This window comes from Miniopterus schreibersii (assembly GCF_964146895.1).
Source record: "Miniopterus schreibersii genome assembly, chromosome: 19".
NCBI classification, from domain to species: domain Eukaryota; kingdom Metazoa; phylum Chordata; class Mammalia; order Chiroptera; family Miniopteridae; genus Miniopterus; species Miniopterus schreibersii.
This window is the reverse complement of record NC_138119.1, coordinates 31,210,292-31,228,443: the sequence shown is the minus strand read 5'-3', so window position 1 is coordinate 31,228,443 and position 18,152 is coordinate 31,210,292. Positions and strand designations below refer to the sequence as shown.

The window sequence follows — 18,152 nt, the reverse complement described above, 5'->3', positions numbered from 1 at the left end:
TGCCTATCTCTTTGCCTCACCCAAGGCTTTTGCTGTCCAAGAGGCTGAAGAACCAGGGAGTTTTTCTTATGCCCTGTGACCCCACTGGCCTTTATTGCTGTTTCCTTGAGAGAAGGACTTCTGTTTATAATTCTTTGGATATAAAAGGAAATAACAGATTTTAGAAGGCTGGGGCTGGGGAGTAGGGCAAAAGATGGGAGGAGAGAAATCTTAAATTGTGCTCTGGCTTCACAGAAATGACCTGGATCTACCAAATCTGCCAGAAGCCCAGGAAATGCCCTGAGCATGAGCTGGACGGGCAAAGACTGCCAGGATGGAATGTGCCCTTGCTTCTCACAGGTTCTGGATGAACCAGCAGAATAGGTCTCCTGCCCTCTTCAATTGCCCTGAGAGGCCCACATCCCAAGGAAAGGGGCACACAGCCCCTCCTTCTGTCCCTAGGACGCTGATCCCCCCCCCGCCCCCCTCCCAGGTCACCTGCTATCTGTCAGAAAGGTTGTTCTGTCCCTGAGGGGCCTGGGGCCTGCCTTTGCTCCTGGGCTGACTGCTCCTGTGATGTGGAGAGAAGACTTGCTAAAGCTACAGAATCTGCTGGTGTCTCTGGGCTGTCTCTGCTGTCTGCATGACCCTCCAGCACCTGACAGGTCCAGGCACAATGACAGGCTAAGTTATATCAAAATCAGGGGAGGGAGGCAGGAAGGAAAGGAAGGAAATGTTTTTCTGTTTGCTTCCTACCTCCTGGAAATAGGCTGGGAGTGGGAACAGAGACTGAATCCTATGGTAAATGGGGGTAGAGAGATTAGGGGAAAAGTCCAGGAAAGTCCTAGAGGGCTCCCTCTCCCCAGAATTTCCCCTACAGGCACCACATGCAAGCATTTCCCACCCTATGGCTTCTGAGAAGAGAAGAGGCAGGTGGGTGAGACAGGAGACAGGAGAATTCAGGGAGGGCACGGCTCAGTCCAGGAAAGGGCCCCTCAGTCTGGGCCTATAAGACAGTCCCTGGGGAGGGGAGTCAGGGCCTAGGGAACAGCTCCCCCCATCTGTGCTGCTGCCAAAGAGGATGGAGGAAGTGAGTGGATCAGAGGCCAGGGCTGGAGGGGAGGCTGCTCCGTGGTGTGGTGGGGGGAGCGGGGCAGAGGGAGACATAGCTGGCCTCTCACTGCCCACACTCAGCCATCCTATTGACAACCAGCCTGCCCTTCACGCCTGGCTCCACCTGGCCCAGGGGGACAGTGGGAAGGATGGGAAAGGACTCATCTCCCACAACCACAGAGGCCTCATGTCCTGGGGTCCCAGGAGAGACCCCTCCCTGGGCTTGGAGGGGGCTCGTCTCCACCTCCAACAGGCCCAGTCTAGCTGAGGCTTCTCAGGGTCAAGGCTACTGGGAGCTTCTCTGGCCAGCAGCCCGTTTCCTGTGTGGCAATGGCCAGGCTGCCATCTCTCAGGGGAGGAGTTACCCTGCGCAGAGTCTTGGAGCCCTCAGGGCAAGAAAGAAGTTTCTCTCCTGGGGCCTCTTGGGCTTCTTGTCAGGTCCTGGGCTTCCCCTGGAGCGACTGGGACCTGTCTCCAGGGAGGTCTCCAGGGACTGGAAGCACAGGGCATGGGCACCGGGGGCCCAGACACACAGGAGGCGGATGCCCTCGGGTTAGGTCCAGTCATGCCAAGCCGAGAGGAGCAGCGGCCAAATCCTACTCCAAGGCTCGGCCAGAAGTGGGCGCCCGAGGCCTGGAGCCTGGGGGGCTGCAGAAGGGGCCCGTCCTGCTCACACTGCTGTCTCCCGCTCCCGGCGAACTTCCTCCTTCCTCCGCTTCATCTTGCAGAAGCCGTGGAAGCCGCAGAAGCAGGCGAAAGTGAACTGGGGCATGCCCTGGGCGAGGCTGGGGGCTGCTCACAGGAGATCTGCAGAGAAAGGCGGGGAGGAGGCGGCGGGAGGAAGGCAGGAGAGAGAAGCAAGCTGGGGTTAATGTTCCCAGAGCCCTCCAGGTCCTGATGGAGTCGCTGCCACTCCCTGGGGCTGCGCAGGCCCTGCTCGATCCCTGTACCTGCCGGGGGAGGGGTATGCCACCAAACAGCAGCTTTGAAACCTGTTTCCTGGTCTGTGGGGGGCTGATGGCATTCCTCAAGTTGGAGCCTGGGTGAGTCCAGAGCAGGGAAGAGAAGCTCGCAGCTGACCCCATCGCCACACACCTGTGGCTGGAACAGGATGCAGACTGGCCCCCAAAAAGCCCTGGCTTGGGCCCTTGTACACGGGTTGGGAGGGAGCGTTCCATTCACTCCTTTAGGTCGCAGGGTCTGACGACCCAAAGGCGGGACTTTGTGGGCCTTGAAGTCCCTCATCTAGCTTCTTTCCTTCCCTAGCAGCCCCAGGTGCTGATACCCTTAGGGGAGTCTATGGGAATATAATGCACTTTCTTTGACCGCTCAGGGCAGCACACACCCCCGTCCTCAGCAGAGAACAGAAAGCAGAGGTTCCTTTAGCCAAGAGGCTATTTTATTGAGCACCTATGCTGGGAAAAGGGCGTGGGAGGTATGGAATAAGGGTAAAAGTATACCTTCTTCCCTGGCACAAAATAAGTCTGAGGCAGAAGCTGGATTTGCCCCAGCCAGGCACATTGTCCCCCACCTCTGGCTGACAGGGCTCTCAGCACAGGAAGCAGGGGTCCCTCTAGTGCCTGTGGCAGTCTGGCTGAGGGTGGGAAAGGGCTTCAGGAGATCCACTCTGCGAGAGTATCCCTTTCTCTAAGTGCTCATGTAGGCCTCCCCAGCCTCGGCTGCCTGCCCCAGAGGGAGAAGTGCATTCAGTCAACTCGAACAGAACAGCTGGGTCCAAAGGAAAGGCCCTGCATGGAACCGAGGCCTGCACCCATCCTGTGCCTGGTTGGAATCACTCCTCTCTCTAACAACACAGAAGGCAGCCCACACACTGAGGGGAAGGAGGGAGGCAGGGGGCTGTCCCCGCCCTAGCCCCTCTTGCAATAGAGATCACATTGGATGTCCCAGGCCCCAAATGCTAGGCACCCCTGCAAAGTGTTCCCACCATGTTTGGGGAACCTGACATGGCCCCGGTGGTGGCTCTCTGGACAGTTCCACAAGCCTGGCCAAACTTCCTTCATGTTTGTCCAGGTAGAGCAGGGGGCCCAGCTGGCAGGCCCTCCCCAAGCACAGTGCCCACAGTGGAGCTAGGTCCTGTCAGGATTCTCTTCTCCCTCACCCCTCAGTGTCCGGGTAATACAGTGATTGACTGCCATTTATAGGTGCAATGCATTTCCAGTGGCCAGCTGGTGGGCAGGAGGCCCAGCGTGAGTCAGCAAGGGCAGGTAGACTGGTCTAATCACCCGCTTTCCAGCACTGTCCACACACCCACTCTCCTGGAGTATATATAGACAGCAGGAGCAATCTGCGAGATATGTATATATAGACAGAGCCGAGACACAACTACTATATTTCTAGATCTATCTGCTGCAGCTATCTCTGAATCCCTCCTGAGACAAACCTAGAGAGAGACAGGTATCTACACTGGGGCGTAGGTGGCCTGGGTTCTATTCTTGGCTCTGACGCTGGCATGCCGTGTCACCCTGGGCAAGTGGTTATACCTCTCTGGGCCTTCATTTCCTCATTTTATTGTACCAGGAAGTTCATCAAGGTCTAACACTTAGACCCCAAACCACTGGGAACCTTAGCTTGATCAGGGAGGGAGGGAAAACAGGAGGGTTCCCTTGTCATTAGTAATTGCACACTTTCTTTGCTGGGGGATGTGTGTCAAAGGTACTATCAACAAAACAGTCCCATGATTACAGGAAAAATATCTGGGGTAAAATCAACAAAGCAGATCCAGGGGAAGGAACTCATAATGAAAACAAGCCAGGAGAGTAGCTCAGACCATCACTCCCCTCTCGCACCCCAGCCAGGAGCTCATGGCAGCTCAGGGCATCTGGTCCCAGGGTGCAAAGATCCACTCCTCTCTCAAAGCTCCCTCCCTTCCAAGGCCAGCTTTCTTAAAAACAGCAAAACGTGTCCCCTGACGTTCACGTTCCTACTGGGCTCCTTTGGGAAGGTGAGAAAATCCTGAGGTTTTCCTGTAGGGATGCCTTGCGGAAGGGTAGGAGGAGCCAGGACCTACGCAGTGGAGGAAAGGAGGTTCCTTAAGCCACTGGGGGCTGCAGCCTGGCTCCCAGAGCCGTCCAGAGCTGACTGCCTCACCGGGATTCCTGGGCCCTTGTTTCGAAGCACAGCGAGTAGGAGAGCCTGGTGATTCCGCTCAGGTCTTTGATCCAAAATGCTCTCACCTCTCCACCAGGGCCTGCCAGGGTCTGCCCTGTGAGGTGCACGACTACAAGCCCTGGGCTGTCTGGGGCTTACAGGTCCCTGGTCAGCCCCAGAAGTGGGGGGTCGTAGAGCAGAGAACCCCTTCCTATTTTAGCTCTCCTGCTATGGGCCTTCTCCTCCCCCAGAGTCCCTCCACCCCACCAGCAGGTACCTGGGGAGCCCCTCTGCTGCTCTCTGTTTGCCCCCCTATGGTTACCCCTTCACTTGGCAGAAGGCTCCCGCAGTAGCTGGAGGGCTCCCTGGGGAAGTCAGGCCCCGGGGAACCACCTCTTGCTGTGTCTACTTGAGGGGAAAGGGGTCTGAATGTGGAAATGGGCAGAGTCCAGGAGTCTCAGTGAAGCAATTGGACCCGCGCCTGGGTGCACTCCCAACTCATCTGTGCTCACGATGAAAACGTCCCCCCTACCCTGCAGTTTCCCCCTCCAACCTCAATTTTCCGAGGCTAAGGGATCGAAAAACAGAGGAGGAAGGAAAGGGAGGTAGCAGCTGGACAAACCCCTGCTATCCCACAATTGGCTGCATCTAACTGCAAGCTGTTGTTTCCGGATTTCTTCCACAGCCTCCTCTCTGGCCTTTTCCAGCTCAGGTCCAAGATGGCCTGGGTGCGGGGCACGGAGGACCCTCTGCCTGCCGGCTTGGAGGGAGTCAAGCCGAAGAGCTGCCAACCCACAGAGCATCCTCCCAAACCACCGGGAGGTTCCCCAGCCTCCCTGCTGACCCCTTCCCTTGGCCCTCACCCCTACATGTCCTCTCTTTGCCAGCCACCCTCCTGGGGTCCTGCAACCCTAGAACCTCCAGCGAAAGTGGGGCAGTGGGTAAGAGGTCTCTTGAACACGTGAAGAAGAGGAAGGGACTCAGAACAGGCTGGACACTAAGATGAGGGGAAAGCCAGGGCTCCAGGCTCGCAGACCCCAAACTCCTGGGTGTCTCAGATTTGGGCAGTGTCCTCTCTAAGTGGGCGGCAGTGGGGGTTGGAAGGGCAGGAAGATAACTACAAGTGTTGCCACAGGCTAGGAATTCTCTGACAACTAAGAAAGGGATATTGTCCCTCCCCGCACCCATCCCCTCACCTTCCAAAGCAGAAGCAGGGTAGTTTCCATCAAGGCACCCCCCATCTTCCATCCACCCCATCCCCTACCCCAGGTAATAGCCAAAGAGAAGTGACCCAGGGAGGAGGGACACCCTCAGCCTCTAGAACAATACTGAGCCCTCCACCCCTCCCCAGCCCCCTTAGCACAGGGCCTCAGTAATTAAAATATGAATTCACCTTCCCTCCCCGAGCCATTCATCACTGCGAAGGGAAGCAGCTGCGGCCTGGGAGACCGGATTTGGGGGATTAACTCGGGCGCTGGAGCAGACACACAGGAGGAAGAATTAGAAAGGAAGGGGGTGAATTGGGTTTTCTCTCCCCACCTCCTCCCTCTCCCTCTCCCTCTCCTGCCACCACTGAGCCTCACACCCCACCCCTCCCCCTAAAGCCTGGCCTCTGTAGGTTTCTGGGAACTGTAGTCTCCATGACTGTGTTGATAAACAGGCAGGCCAGGGGTGGGTGGTGGCACAAACTACAGATCCCAGGACTTCTTCCCAGAGTTGGCAGCAGCAAAGCTGGGCACAGGCCTCCAGTCTGGGAGAAGCCCGAGTTCTCCTTGGAGATTAACTCCTTCTTGGCCTGCTTGAGACTGAGTTCCTGCCTCTGGATAACAGAGCACCCTGGAATCTGCAGCCGAGGTCCTCTCTGTCTCCCAGGGCGTGCCCAGGCAAGGCCCCCTTGTTTCTTGCTTGCCCACATATGCAGAGAAGGGAAGCTCCCCCCAACTATAAGGACAGCCACACACTGACCAGTGCTTCTGAGGGACTTGGGGCTATGGGAGCTAGAAGGGTCAGAATACCAACAGCCCTGAAGTGTCCTTATGCCCTGGCCTATGGGGTCTTTCAGGCCTGCTTGGCAGAGGCTGGCTCACCTAACAGTTGTCACAAACACGACTAGGGGCATCAACTTGACCTGCAATGGCAGCTCAGAACCCAGTGGCCCAAACTGGCAGTGCCAGGAAGGCCCACAGAGGTCAAATGTTAGTGCCAGCCCTTTCTAGATAGAACAGTGATTTTTTTTTCAATAGAAAGGATCGAACTCCATTTCCACTGAAAAATAGGACTAGTTCAGCCAGAGATTTGCTTGAATCTGTGTTGTTAACATGGACGCACTTTGCAGAGGGAGGCCTTCTGCAGCTGTCCCTGAGGACTACGGAAGACTTACATTGCTCAGAACAGTTTAGGTTTCAGCTGCCTGCAAACAGGGAACGGGATAGATGCAGCCTCTGATCTGCAAGTCGTCCGGAGAGAGAGGGCATTAGGCCAAGAGACAAAGAACAGAAAGAGCTGCAACTTTATAAGCCCAGGAACTCCTCAGGCCTAGGCCCATCTAGGTAGGACTGTCCCAGGTGAGTTGCTGAGCTGTGGGCTTGCTCTCTGTCCCGGATTGTGACAACTTACTGCTTTTGCCACACTCCCCTTTTCCACCAGTTCACAATTCCTTCAATTCATTCAACAAACATTTACCCAGCAGCCACTGCTAAGCCTTGCTGGAGTTTTCATGTCTGGAACAGTCACCTGTCCCCTCAATCCCAGGCCCAGGCCGGTGCTGGGGCCTTCCTGGCAAACTGTGCAACAGGATTCCAGTTGCAGGAAGGGTACTGCTCCAGCCCAACTTTTCAACTAGGAGGTCAGGAGCTAAAGGAGGCAAGTCAGGTGCTTGGGTGTCCCCAGAGCATGGAAGGGAACAGGATAGGCTGATCCTGAGCCAGGGCAGATGGGCAGGAGGGAGGTGGGGAAGGTGCAAGCCACCTCTGATCTCTGGGCCAGAGAACCCAGAGGGCAAGTGAAAACCCTGGCAAATTCTCTTCTCTGTTCTGTGCACCATCAAAGTTGGGGTGAGAAGGGAAGTGGCTTCGATCAGCCCCAGCAAAACCCATCTGGCTTGGGCTTTCTCTTTGCTTCTCCTATTATTTTGATTCCTGAACCCCAACCCTCGAAGAAGGAAAACCAGTGATGGACCTTTAAATAGTGATTAGAATCCAGCCCTGGGGGCCAATTTATAGACTTGGGTCCAATAGGGACATTGTGAGAAGAACCCCTGGGCGGGAACAGCACTTCCTGTTGGTGCTCCCAACCTCCAGCTTGATGTGGTAAGAGCACAGGTTCAAATCCCAGCTCTGCCCCTTAATAGCCTTATGAGCTGAGGCCAGTTTCTTAGCTCCCTTGTGTCTCAGATAATAATAGTACCTTTTTCAATGGTGGTTTCCAGGATTAAATGAGTCAGCACAGGCAAGACGGACAGAATTGTACCTGGTACACGACAGGCACTAGGTAGATGTTGGCTGGGGAAATTAAAGGCTCGGAGACAGTATAAGTAACTTGCCTTCTGATTCTCAATACCAAATATAGTAAGTACTCTGACTTCAGTGGTCTGTCTTAGGCAGACTGGGGGCTGGAAGGAGAGGGGAGGGGAGAAGAGGGAAGGGAAGGGGAGGGGAGGGGAGGGGAGGGGAGGGGAGGGGAGGGGAGGGGAGGGGAGGGGAGGGGAGGGGAGGGGAGGGGAGGGGAGGGGAGGGGAGGGGAGGGGGAAGGGAGGGTGCCTCCTCCTCCACTCTAGCCAGACTGCATGCCTCAGAGCCATCTGTTGGAGTCTTCCAGGATGGTTGGGATAGAGTTAGGCAGATTGTGGGAGAGGACTAGGTATGGCCAGTCAGGCAGGAGGGATGAGGGAGAGCAGGTCTTTCATAGACCCAGGAGGGAGGGAGGAGATGCCTGGACAGGGTAGGAAGCCAGGAGCTAGGACCCTGGGCTCCACCTAGCAGCCTGTGGGGGGTGCTGCCTCCCTACTCTCTGTGCAGAACCTCCTTTCCCCAGTGGCCAGCCTGAGCACTCCCATTTCAGCCACTGAGAGGTCCCAAGGTCTCTCTTACACAGAAAAAGGCTGAAGATTCAAGCTGACCACAGAGAAGTGAGTGAGGCCAAGAAGCAGAGGTCCTGGAGGCCCTGGAGGTACTGAGCAAAGGTCCAGGTGCTGAGTGGCCCAACATTCCTGACTCCAGCCCCCAAATCCCAGAGCACAGGCCAGGCCTCAGTAACTCAGCAAGGGGGAAGGAACTGACTCAGACCTCAGCACCCTCGCATGTCTCTTTCCAGCCTCAGAGGGAATTTCCCTCTAGAATCACCAGTCCAGCCTCATTTCAGAGTGAAGGACCAGGACCAGAGAGGGGAAGTGACTTGGCCAAGGTCACACAGCCTAGCCCCAGGCCCCCTGCACATCCCGCCCCCAAGCAGAGCCCCATCTGGTGGCCTTCATGGCTGTCTCCCAGCCTGGTCCTGAGGGGAGGCGCAGATGTTTCAGGAGGAGCAGGCCCCTCACTGTAGCCCATGGCTTTTAGCCCTACATGAGTTCGGAATGGCAATCACATAGGAATGAAAAGCCATAGGCCACAGCAGAGCTGAGGGGGGTCCAGCAGCAGGAATCTCAAAAGGACTCAAGGATCTGAAGGTACCTGGGGTGCCCTCATGCCCCTTCCCACCAACCCCACCCACCCACCCACACTGCCTCCCTTGAGGTACTGGGCCCCCCAGGTTACATTCTCTCACCACCCCCCACCACCTGGCCCCAGAAGCACTAAAGCCATCCCAGTAATGAGTTTCCAGTTCTTGCCCCACAAAAGTCCCCACACAATAGGCCTCCCTCCGGGTATGAGGGGTGGCTTCCAGGCCATAAAGGACCTCCTCAAATTTCCTTAATTAGCCTCCAGCCCCCTGCCCAGGGTCCTTAACTACTCCCTTCCTTAGAGAATAAGGCCGGACCTTTTCACAGCTATGCTGCAGTGCCCAGGACCAGCCCACATTAGGCTCTCTCCTTCCAGAGTTTAACCCTTTCTAGTCCAGCCACAGGAAGTAGAAGGGAGGAGGGTCTGGGTAGAGGAGAGCAGAGACAAGAGCCTGCCTTTTCTTTAGAGGGATGAACAAGTTTCTTGAGCACCCCCAAGGTTAGGGGATGGCCCACACTTCCTTGACTAGTCCTGGTGGTTACAAACTGTTCACATTCATGTGTGGTTTAGAGGGAAGTGGGACTTCTGTCTTCAGACCTAGATGGAAGCAGGAAAAGGGCCAGAGCTTGAAATTCCCACCGTCTGAGAACAGCTAGCCTTGGAGCTATCGCTGGGTGATGCTGTGGGAGGGCTGCTTGGTGCTCTGCCTCCCTCATGGGCAGGATATGGTGGGTGGCACAGGCATGTCCAGGACTAGGGTGAAGAGCTGAGTCAAAGGAAACCAAGGTCTCAGGACTCTGGAAAAGATGTGTTCTAAACACAAGACTGTCTCTTCTTCCCCCTTCCTGATGGGGTTCGTTGTGGGCACACATCAGCCTTGGAGGAGAGTTCAGGAAGCCTCAGGGAATTCAGATCCCCAAGCCTGGTCTTGACCTCTCTCGGACCCTCAATGGAATGGTAAGAGGCCTTAGGCACAGATCAGGCCCTGTCTCTGCCAGGGAGCAGGTGAAACCCCCACCTTAGCCCTACTCTCAGCCTCTGGAGGAGGCTCACTGGCTCTCTGCAGGAGCCTGGTTGGCTTCCCACACTCCCCAGCAGCGCTCCCATGCATGCGTGGGCATACACACACACACACACACTAGTCATGCCCAGTATTAAGGGCCAAACCGGACACCCCCCAACTTCCCACCTGAACTTTGGGTAATCAATCCCAACAGCTGAAGCCTTTGGTTCTCCCTTTCCCTTCCGATGGGCCCCCAAATCCCAGACTTAGGACCTGCAGACACTGTGGGCTCCAAGCAGAATGCCCTCAGTCCTCTCCCAAGGGACACTGGGCAGGGGCTGGGGTCCAAGGGGCTGCTCACCTGGTGAGCCCAGTGAGGCTCCAACTCCCTCACAATTCCCGAAGAGCCACTTCCAGCCTCCATGCAGCCACTCACTCCTCTGCGCACCCCCAGAAGCTCCTCTTCCTGCCACCGGGGCAGGCCTTCTTCCTCTTCCAGTTGCCTCCAGCTCTGAGCTGTGCCCAACTCAATTTGAGTCACTTGTGAGGACCTGGCCGCCCCTCCCCCAGCCCAGTGGCCCGTGGGTGTGGGGGCGGGCTGGGCAGGCAGGAGGTCAGGTATTCCTTCAACCCTGACTTGGGCCTGGGTAACAAAGGTCTCATTGAGCCTCTGGCTGTCTGGTCGGTGAAGCACAAACCTCTTGTATCTGCTTGCTTTTGATCTCACTCCCTCTGAACTAGCCATGTATTACTCACATCCCCCTGCCAGGCTATTGGAGTGGAGGGGCTGTTTCACCCCCCTCCTTCCCTCCCCATCTCCTTTCTCTCCTTCCTTCCCCTGCTCCTCCCCTCCAGCTTTTTTATGGTTTGATTTTTGGCAGGAGACCTGAGGCAGCTGCCCAGAGGCCCCTCCCTACCTCTCAGCCCCAACTCCCAGACCCCACTGTGTCCCTCCACATCCTCTGCTCCTGCACTCGTCTGTCCTTCTATCTCGAAGATCCTCAGACCAGCTCAGGTCTGGCCCCTCCACTCATCCTCACCTGGTCCTTCCCTCGGATCATGGATCCCCTGTCCTTGGCCTGCCTGCCAGCCCAGTCCACCTGAAAAGCCCCTAGTAAGCTCTAGAAGGGGGCAGCCTCTCTCCAAGGTGTTTCTGGGGCCAGAGGACTAGGGAGTGAGGGGAAAGAACAGCTATTAGGTGTCAGGCAGTGGCCTGTCCAGACCTCCTTGGAATGTAGGGGACGGGAAGGCAGGTCAGCGAGGTCTCACCTCCTGTCTGAGGAAACCCTGCTTCCTCCAACCCTGAGAATCTGCTTTCTAGAGAAAGGCAGCCACTTGGTGAGAACCCCAAGGATTCACCCTCCTCAAGCTGAGTCATCCCACCATTCCTGTCTCCTCTGTGGCCACCCCCAAACCTCCTGCAGCTCTGCTGGGGGTGAGAACTGGGGCCACTCGAGGAACTATATGTACTCTCTGGCTTCCCTGGCCCTGTTTCCCACGGCAGGCCACTGTCGGGAGAGAGGCAGTCACCTCTGAGGTCTGCGCTCTCCCCAGAAACGCCAACAGATGCTCGGAGTTCCCATTGTAGTCGGCGAGAGCCCTGCCAGTTCCCCCAGGCACCACCTGTGGCCTCCTCTCCACCTCCCGAGTTTCCACCCCGCCCTGCCCCCCAGGTACTCCATTCAGCTGAGCTGAGGATTTGGGAAACTTCTCCTGCCCCGACAGAGGCCCCATTCTTCCTGTGGCTGGCTCCCATTGTCCCTCATGACTCCACACATTCTTGGGCCTCTAATGAGAAGCCGAGACAGCCACCAGCCCTTCCCACCCTGCTCTTGTCAGCACAGCCTGGGCCCAGCCGCCTGCCTGTGGCAGAAGTTGGGGGAGGGAGGCAGGGGACAATCAGGAGGAAGCAAAAGGAGGTGGGAGACAAAACAGACGAGGGGAGGAGACGGAACTGGGGGAGACACCGAGAGACATTGTGAAAGAAGAGGAAAGTGCAGTAGATGGGAATGTAAGAGATGTTTCGAGAGAAAAAGGAAGGGGAGGAAGGAACTAATATTTTATTAAGTGAAAACCCTGTGGCATGCACACGCCAGGCCTTCAATAACACAAATACGATTCTTCTTATCTTCTGGTAAGAAGAGGCTTACAGAGGCTGGTGGGCATTTTTGCTCTTGGAACAGGGGGCAGGGGAAGCTTGAGGGAGAAAGGAGAGCCTGGAAGGAAGAATGCTGACAATGAAGAAAGAGGGCCGACGGGCAAACAAGCAGAGTGGGAGGCAGAGTGGGAGGGGAAGAGGGCTAGCCATGGACTTGAGGTATCCCCAGCCTCCTGCCATTCCCCGCAGGGCCCAGCAGCCTGACTAGAGAGCACACACTCTAAGGGCCCTGCGGTGCCATCCCCTCTCCAGCAATAAGTCCTTTAATGTCCGCACCTGCTATAGAACCAGGTCCAGCCTGGAAACTGGAGCCTTCTCACTGGGGAACAGGCGGCAGCAGCCCCCTTGTTAAGAAGCCCTCAGTCCCACCATTGCCCTCGAGGGCACACAGTCACCCTGAATCCTTAGCCTACATCTAGGCATTGAGGTTGGAGGTGGTTGCAGCTGAAAATAAGGCAAACTAGAGAGCACTTCTTTGCAAGGAGTGGGGGGGGGGGGAAGGGAGCCATTCGCCCTCCACAGGAGAGAAAGCCACAGAAGGGCCAGGGGCACAGACTAGGCTCAGCCTGAGAAAAGCATCAAGACCTAGAACCGCTTCTCAAGGAGCCGGTGTGCTCTCTGGTCCCAGAGTCAAACACAAGGTGCACAACCACTTCTCAGAACCACTGCCAGGCATACAGTAGGTGCTCAATAAATGGTATGCTAGTGTCGAAGGGATTCTTGCATGTGGAAGGAAGTTACAGCAAACGTAAGGTCCCATCACCTCCAAGATTTCATGAGTCTACATTGTAGCTGACTTCTCTCAAAGGTTTTCATAGATTTATGTACCTTTTGAGGGGCTTGGAGCCCAGCAGCCCTGCCTCTTCACCCATGGTGGCAAGAAACCAGGACATTAAGAAGATTCTAAATTAGGAAAGTGAAGCACTCTCTCTCACAACCCCACACACCCTAACATAGAGGTTAAACTGGAAGCATACCACATTATTCTAAGGATGTTGGCTGAATGATACAGGCATGTATTTGTTGAATGAATGAGTGAATAAATGAGTGAATGAATAAATGGTGAAGCTTGGAAACAAGGGGAAAAGATCTAGGTTCTCCCATATTTCAGGTCTGGTGTGTGCCTGGAGCCCCCTCATGTCTGCACTCTCTGGGAAGAGAGTCCCTGTGCTGGAGCAAGCTGTGGTTAGGGGTAGGGAACACCCCCCCTGGCATCTCATTCCACCCACCATGGTGGGGGAAGGGCACTGCAGAACCTTCAGAGGAGTGCCAGGGATTTGATTCTGCTGCCTCTGCCCCAAACAGGCCTCCAGATTTGGAGTTGTCATTGGGATGGGTCTGTGGGTGCAGTCCTTGGCCCATAACTGACCCAGGAGAAGACTGGCTCCAGTGGAGCCTGGCAATCTCCACATCGTCCTCTAGACCTGAACCAGCCCAGCGGTGTGCTTGCTACCAAGAACAGGATGACCGCCCTATTTCTGGACCCGCAGGTAGCCTTCTCTATGGCACAAACCTCCACTGCTTCCTGGCTCCCTTTCCACTCCAAAGCATGATCCGCTCAGGTTCCTTCTCAGTCACTGGCTTCAGAGCCCCCCAGGGAGAGGGTGCTCTCCATTGAACAAGAAAGCACAGAGAGGTCAAGCATGAATTTTCTTTTCCGGGGGGGGGGGGGGGGGCTTTGTCTAGTTGTCTCAGAAACCTAGTTCTGACCCTCCCCCCTGCAAACAGAGGGAGCTCCCACCTGGCAGGGTCCCTGGGCTCTTTGAGACAGGAAGAGAAGAGAGACCTGGGATAGCCTCAGACAGTCAAGGCAGAGAGAGACCAGGGGACAGAGAGATCAAAGGGGGGTCTTTATAGCTCTAATACTTTCAGCCCCTGCATCTGATTTCTCCTGTGCTCCCAGGACTGGGCTATGGGAGGGAGAAAACACAGGGAAGTGCTTGTGTCACAAGAATCCAGCCTCCCCAAGCACAGGACCTGGCCACAGTTTTGCCTCTCAGAGCAGTCAAGCTGTTAAAGAAAAAATACAATAATGGGTCATTGGCAAACTCACATGCATTTCAACCTGAGCAATTCATGAATATCAAAATGTTCCAAGGATCTGTCCAGACCCTATTTCCTCCCCCCACCCCACTCCTTTCCTCCCAAGCTTCCCTCAACCCACACTGGGCGATGGTGGCCAAGCCTAAAGAATGACACAGCTGGGCTCCCCCAAGCCCCTGTGGAGTGTGTCTCAGAGGAGGAGGCAGGCAGAGATGTGGGGGTTGGGTGTGGGGAGAGGGTCTTCAGGGGAGCCACTCATTTAGCAAACATGCACTGAGCACATACAATAAGACAGGGACTGTGCTAGGCACTGGGACGCAGCACTCAATAAAGCACAGCCACCAAGCAGACAGTGATGGGAAGACAGGCCCACAGGCATATGATTGCACTCAGAGCAGTCCTACAGCCCTGACCCTTGGTCTCCACCACCCAAGGCCCCACACTGCCTTTCAGTGAGGTGGGGTTGGGGGTTTCTTAAACTGAACTTGGCCCTCCCTATTTGAGGGTCCCTCCTTCCTCTTCATGCCTTTAGGCAAGTGGCCTCAGGCAGATATTCTGTGTGTGTGTGTGTGTGTGTGTGTGTGTGTGTGACCTTTCACTTGACTGTGACAGGCCCCAATGGGGCGATGGGAGCTGGAATTGAGTGACAGAGATAGACACTGTTCCCAGCCCTGAGCCTCAGCTGTATCCTCCTGTAGGATGTAACCAGGGTTTTCAGGCCACCAAAACTGCCCTCCCAGGGGGCTTATTAGAGGACAATCAATTCAGAGCTGTTGGTCCTGGGGCTCTCATCCCAGCCTCAACTGAGCCAACTATCTCTCCAAAGTTAGCCCTTCTCAAGGCTGAAGTTGGGCTAAGCTGTTCACTGGCAGACGAAGGCACACTGAAAAATCACCAGAAAAAAAAGTAAAATCAAACCTGAACAATTTGTTAATGAGAATTGAGGGGAGGAGGGCGGGTTCTAGTGCTTCCAAAGGCAGGCTGTGGGATGACAGTCAGGAGGGGAGGGCCCCCAGGCGCCCTCTCCTGACCAACCCATAGAGGCAGGGGCCGGTGGCCGGCCGGTTCTCTATGGTCACTCTGTCAGGGACCCTTTCTCAGGAGAAGAGGGAAGCTCTCCTGTCCAGTGGTGCTTCCCAGCCCCACCCTGGCATCCAGCTCCAGCCCCTCTTAGGTGTTCCAGGCTCCTAGGTTTGAGGAGGGAGGTGGGAAGCCCACCCAGGGCCAAGAGTTGGTGGTCCTGCCCAGAGGGTTTCTCTTAGCATCCCATGATGGGGTCCCCTGAGGACCTTTGCCTCAGGGGTGCCAGATACCTCTGCTTTTCCCTTCTTAGTGCCAACCCCATGCACAGGTGTCACAAAGTCCTGATCCCTGCCTCATACATAGCTCCTTCCCCATCCCACCCACACCGAGGGGTGAAGGAAAGGGTGGTGGCACCCAAAGCTAGTCTCTCCTGCAGGAGTGGAGCCTGGGCGACCTCCTGAGCCGGGGCCCTGGCTCTCTCTCACACTCGCCCCTGAATCCCACCAGCTGCAAAAACCTTTAAAAGGAACAAAGGCAATGGGGGCCGGTGAGGGGTTCCCTTTGGCCGACCTGGGGAGGCGGTTGACGCAGCCGCGGCCGGTCAGCGCCGGCTTCCAGGTGAGTGCCTGAGCCGCCTCCTGGAGTCCGCCCATGCCCCCCGAACCCCTCACCGCCCAGCCAAAACCCCCGCGAAGCGCTCCCGGCCCTCAGCCCAGCCGGGGGCCCCGGACTCGCAGCACTTTCCGCCTGTGTGTTTCCGCTCAGTACTCACAGTTCGGATGCTGAGCCGGCTGCTCTCTCGCACTCACTTCCTTTGTCTCTTTTTCTCTCCCTCTCTCCCTCTCCAAGCTTCCTCTCTTCCCTCCTGGTCTGAGTCTCTGCAGTAGCTTCCAGTGGAGAAAAATAATTATTCTTCTCAATGGGTTCGCACGGGGCGCACGCACACACGGGCGCGCACACACACCCCCGCCGAGGTACCCAATCAATGCACAAATCTTCGGGGTCCCTTTAACCTCTGCGGATGACTCCGGGAGTTAATTACCAAACCTATTTCGGCGCAGCATAAATATGCATTAAGGTATGAAATGACAGCCGATGCGCTGAACTTCAGGGATTTGGCGTTTAGACAGACTTCCTCTCTCTGCCCTCGTCCCCTCCATTCCCTCCGTAGCCCCGCAAGCCACCTCCACGGCCTCGCAGGGGTCACCGCGAGCTCCTACGGGGGTGTCAGGGGGCCGCGGGCGGCCTCCTTACCTTGCTCTGTGCCCGGAGACCCCCTCGCGCGCCCCCTGCGGTCAGGGCAGACCCTCAGCTGGCGCTTCCACTCCCCCGACGCCGCAGGCCCGGCCTGGGCCACCGCGCCCCCCGCTCGGTGCGGGTCTGGGAACAAACTCCGAGCTCAGCGCCTGGAGACGCTGGCGAGAGCGGGACGGCGACCTCCCCGCGCGCCCGAGTTCCCGGCAGAGCGAGAAAGGCCCAGGACGCGACTCCCTGCGGGCAAAGCCGCCTGGAGCCTGGGGGTCCCGCCGCCCCCGGCCGGTCCGGACCCGCACACACACATGCACGCATTTGCACACGCGCGCGCGCACACATGCACGCACTTGCACACGCGCGCCTACATATCTGCACACAGACACTCCCGCGCGCGCTCGCGCCCGCACACACTCAGGGTTGTAACAAAGGAAGAGGGGCTGGCGCTGCCTTACTTTTCTTTCTCTTCTCCACTCTTTTGCAGCCCCCCAGCCCCGCGCCGGCGAGCCCGTCCCCACGCCCCCGCCCTCCGCGCCCCGCGCCCCGCGGCGGCGGCGGCCGGCATTCCGGAGCAGCGCGTCCGGGCGGCAACTTCGCGCCCAGGCGCCCGCGCTCGCAGCCCGGCGGGCTGGAGACAAAAGCTGCGGCGCCGCCGGAGGCCGCGCGGCCAAGGTGTGCTTGCTAATTGTCAGGAAACGTGTGTGCGCGCCGGGAGCCGGAGCCCGGAGCCGGGAGCCGGGAGCCGGGAGCCGGGAGCCGGGGGGCGGGCGCGGGGAGGGGGCGCGGGAGGGGGCGCGGGGCAGAGGAGACCCACCCCCTGGCCCAGCCACTCGCCCGCGCCCGCACCGCTCGCGGATTAGAGAATAAATTATCTGCTCTCTTCTCATTGGGCTGTGGCCGAGGCCGCGGTCGGCGGCGCCGGGCTGGGAGCCCGCCCGGCTCTTTGCATTCACCGCACAGCTCCGGCTCGCCTCCCTTCGCGGGGGCCAAGAGCCCCGGGCCTTGGCTCCAGACACCGGAGGACAGCAGCCGGCTGCCTGCGCCGCCCCTCCCCCGCCGCCCTGCTCGGCCTGACCCTTAGCCCCTCTCAGTTCTGGCTGGTGTCTTGGGGACGAAGAGACTGGAGAAAAGAAGCCCGGAGGATGGGGGTCTCAGACTCTCCCCCCAACCTCTGCTCTCACCCCCCTCTCCAAGGAGAGAGGCAAGGGCAGCTGGGGTCAGCCACCAGAGCCAAGCCCACCTCAGTTAGAGAGGGCCCTGAGACCCCTTCCAGAGGATCCCTTTAGTGACCAAGACCCCTCCCTGGGGGCCATCTCCTGCCCTCCACGCGGTAGCAATGACAAAGAGGAGATGGCACTAAGGCTCTTGGCTTTCTCCAGCCCCATCAGCTCCAGCCCAATCTTGTTCCCTGTTTCCTGGGCCTTTCCATGCCCCACCTGGAAGACAGCTCATTAACTGCGCGGGAAGGAAATACTTTCTGGTTCAAAGCAGCTCCCTTCCAAGAATTCATTCATTCATTCATTCAGCCAGTAAGTAATATGCACGACCACCCCTGTGCCAGCCAGGATGTGGGCTAGGTACCAGGAATATAAAGGGAAAAGATTCAGGTCAGCAGTCATACAAAAATAAATAAATACAATAAAATTACAACTGTGTGAGGGGTGCTACACCAAGGTGCAGGCAAGTTTTGAACTTAGAAGTAGGGGTGACTAACTTCAGCCATTCATTCAACAAGTGATTTAGCATGTCATAAAGGCCAGGCTCTGCCCTGGGCATTGGGGATACATAGGTGACCTGGTGGTGGGCATGGTGCCCA

At 57.1% G+C, this 18,152-nt stretch overlaps 1 protein-coding gene across 1 annotated transcript; it reads right to left on the bottom strand.

Moving 5' to 3' along the window:
• Window positions 1-1,762: 1,762 nt before the first annotated feature.
• Window positions 1,763-15,934, bottom strand: BLACAT1 (BLACAT1 overlapping LEMD1 locus; the record flags this gene model as incomplete). Its single annotated transcript, XM_081120965.1, has 2 exons — window positions 15,858-15,934; window positions 1,763-1,899 (listed from the first exon to the last, which is right to left on the bottom strand). The coding sequence occupies exon 2, from the start codon at window positions 1,862-1,864 to the stop codon at window positions 1,763-1,765; it is 102 nt and encodes a 33-aa protein (XP_080977091.1). The 5' UTR covers window positions 1,865-1,899; window positions 15,858-15,934.
• Between the last annotated feature and the right edge of the window lie 2,218 nt (window positions 15,935-18,152).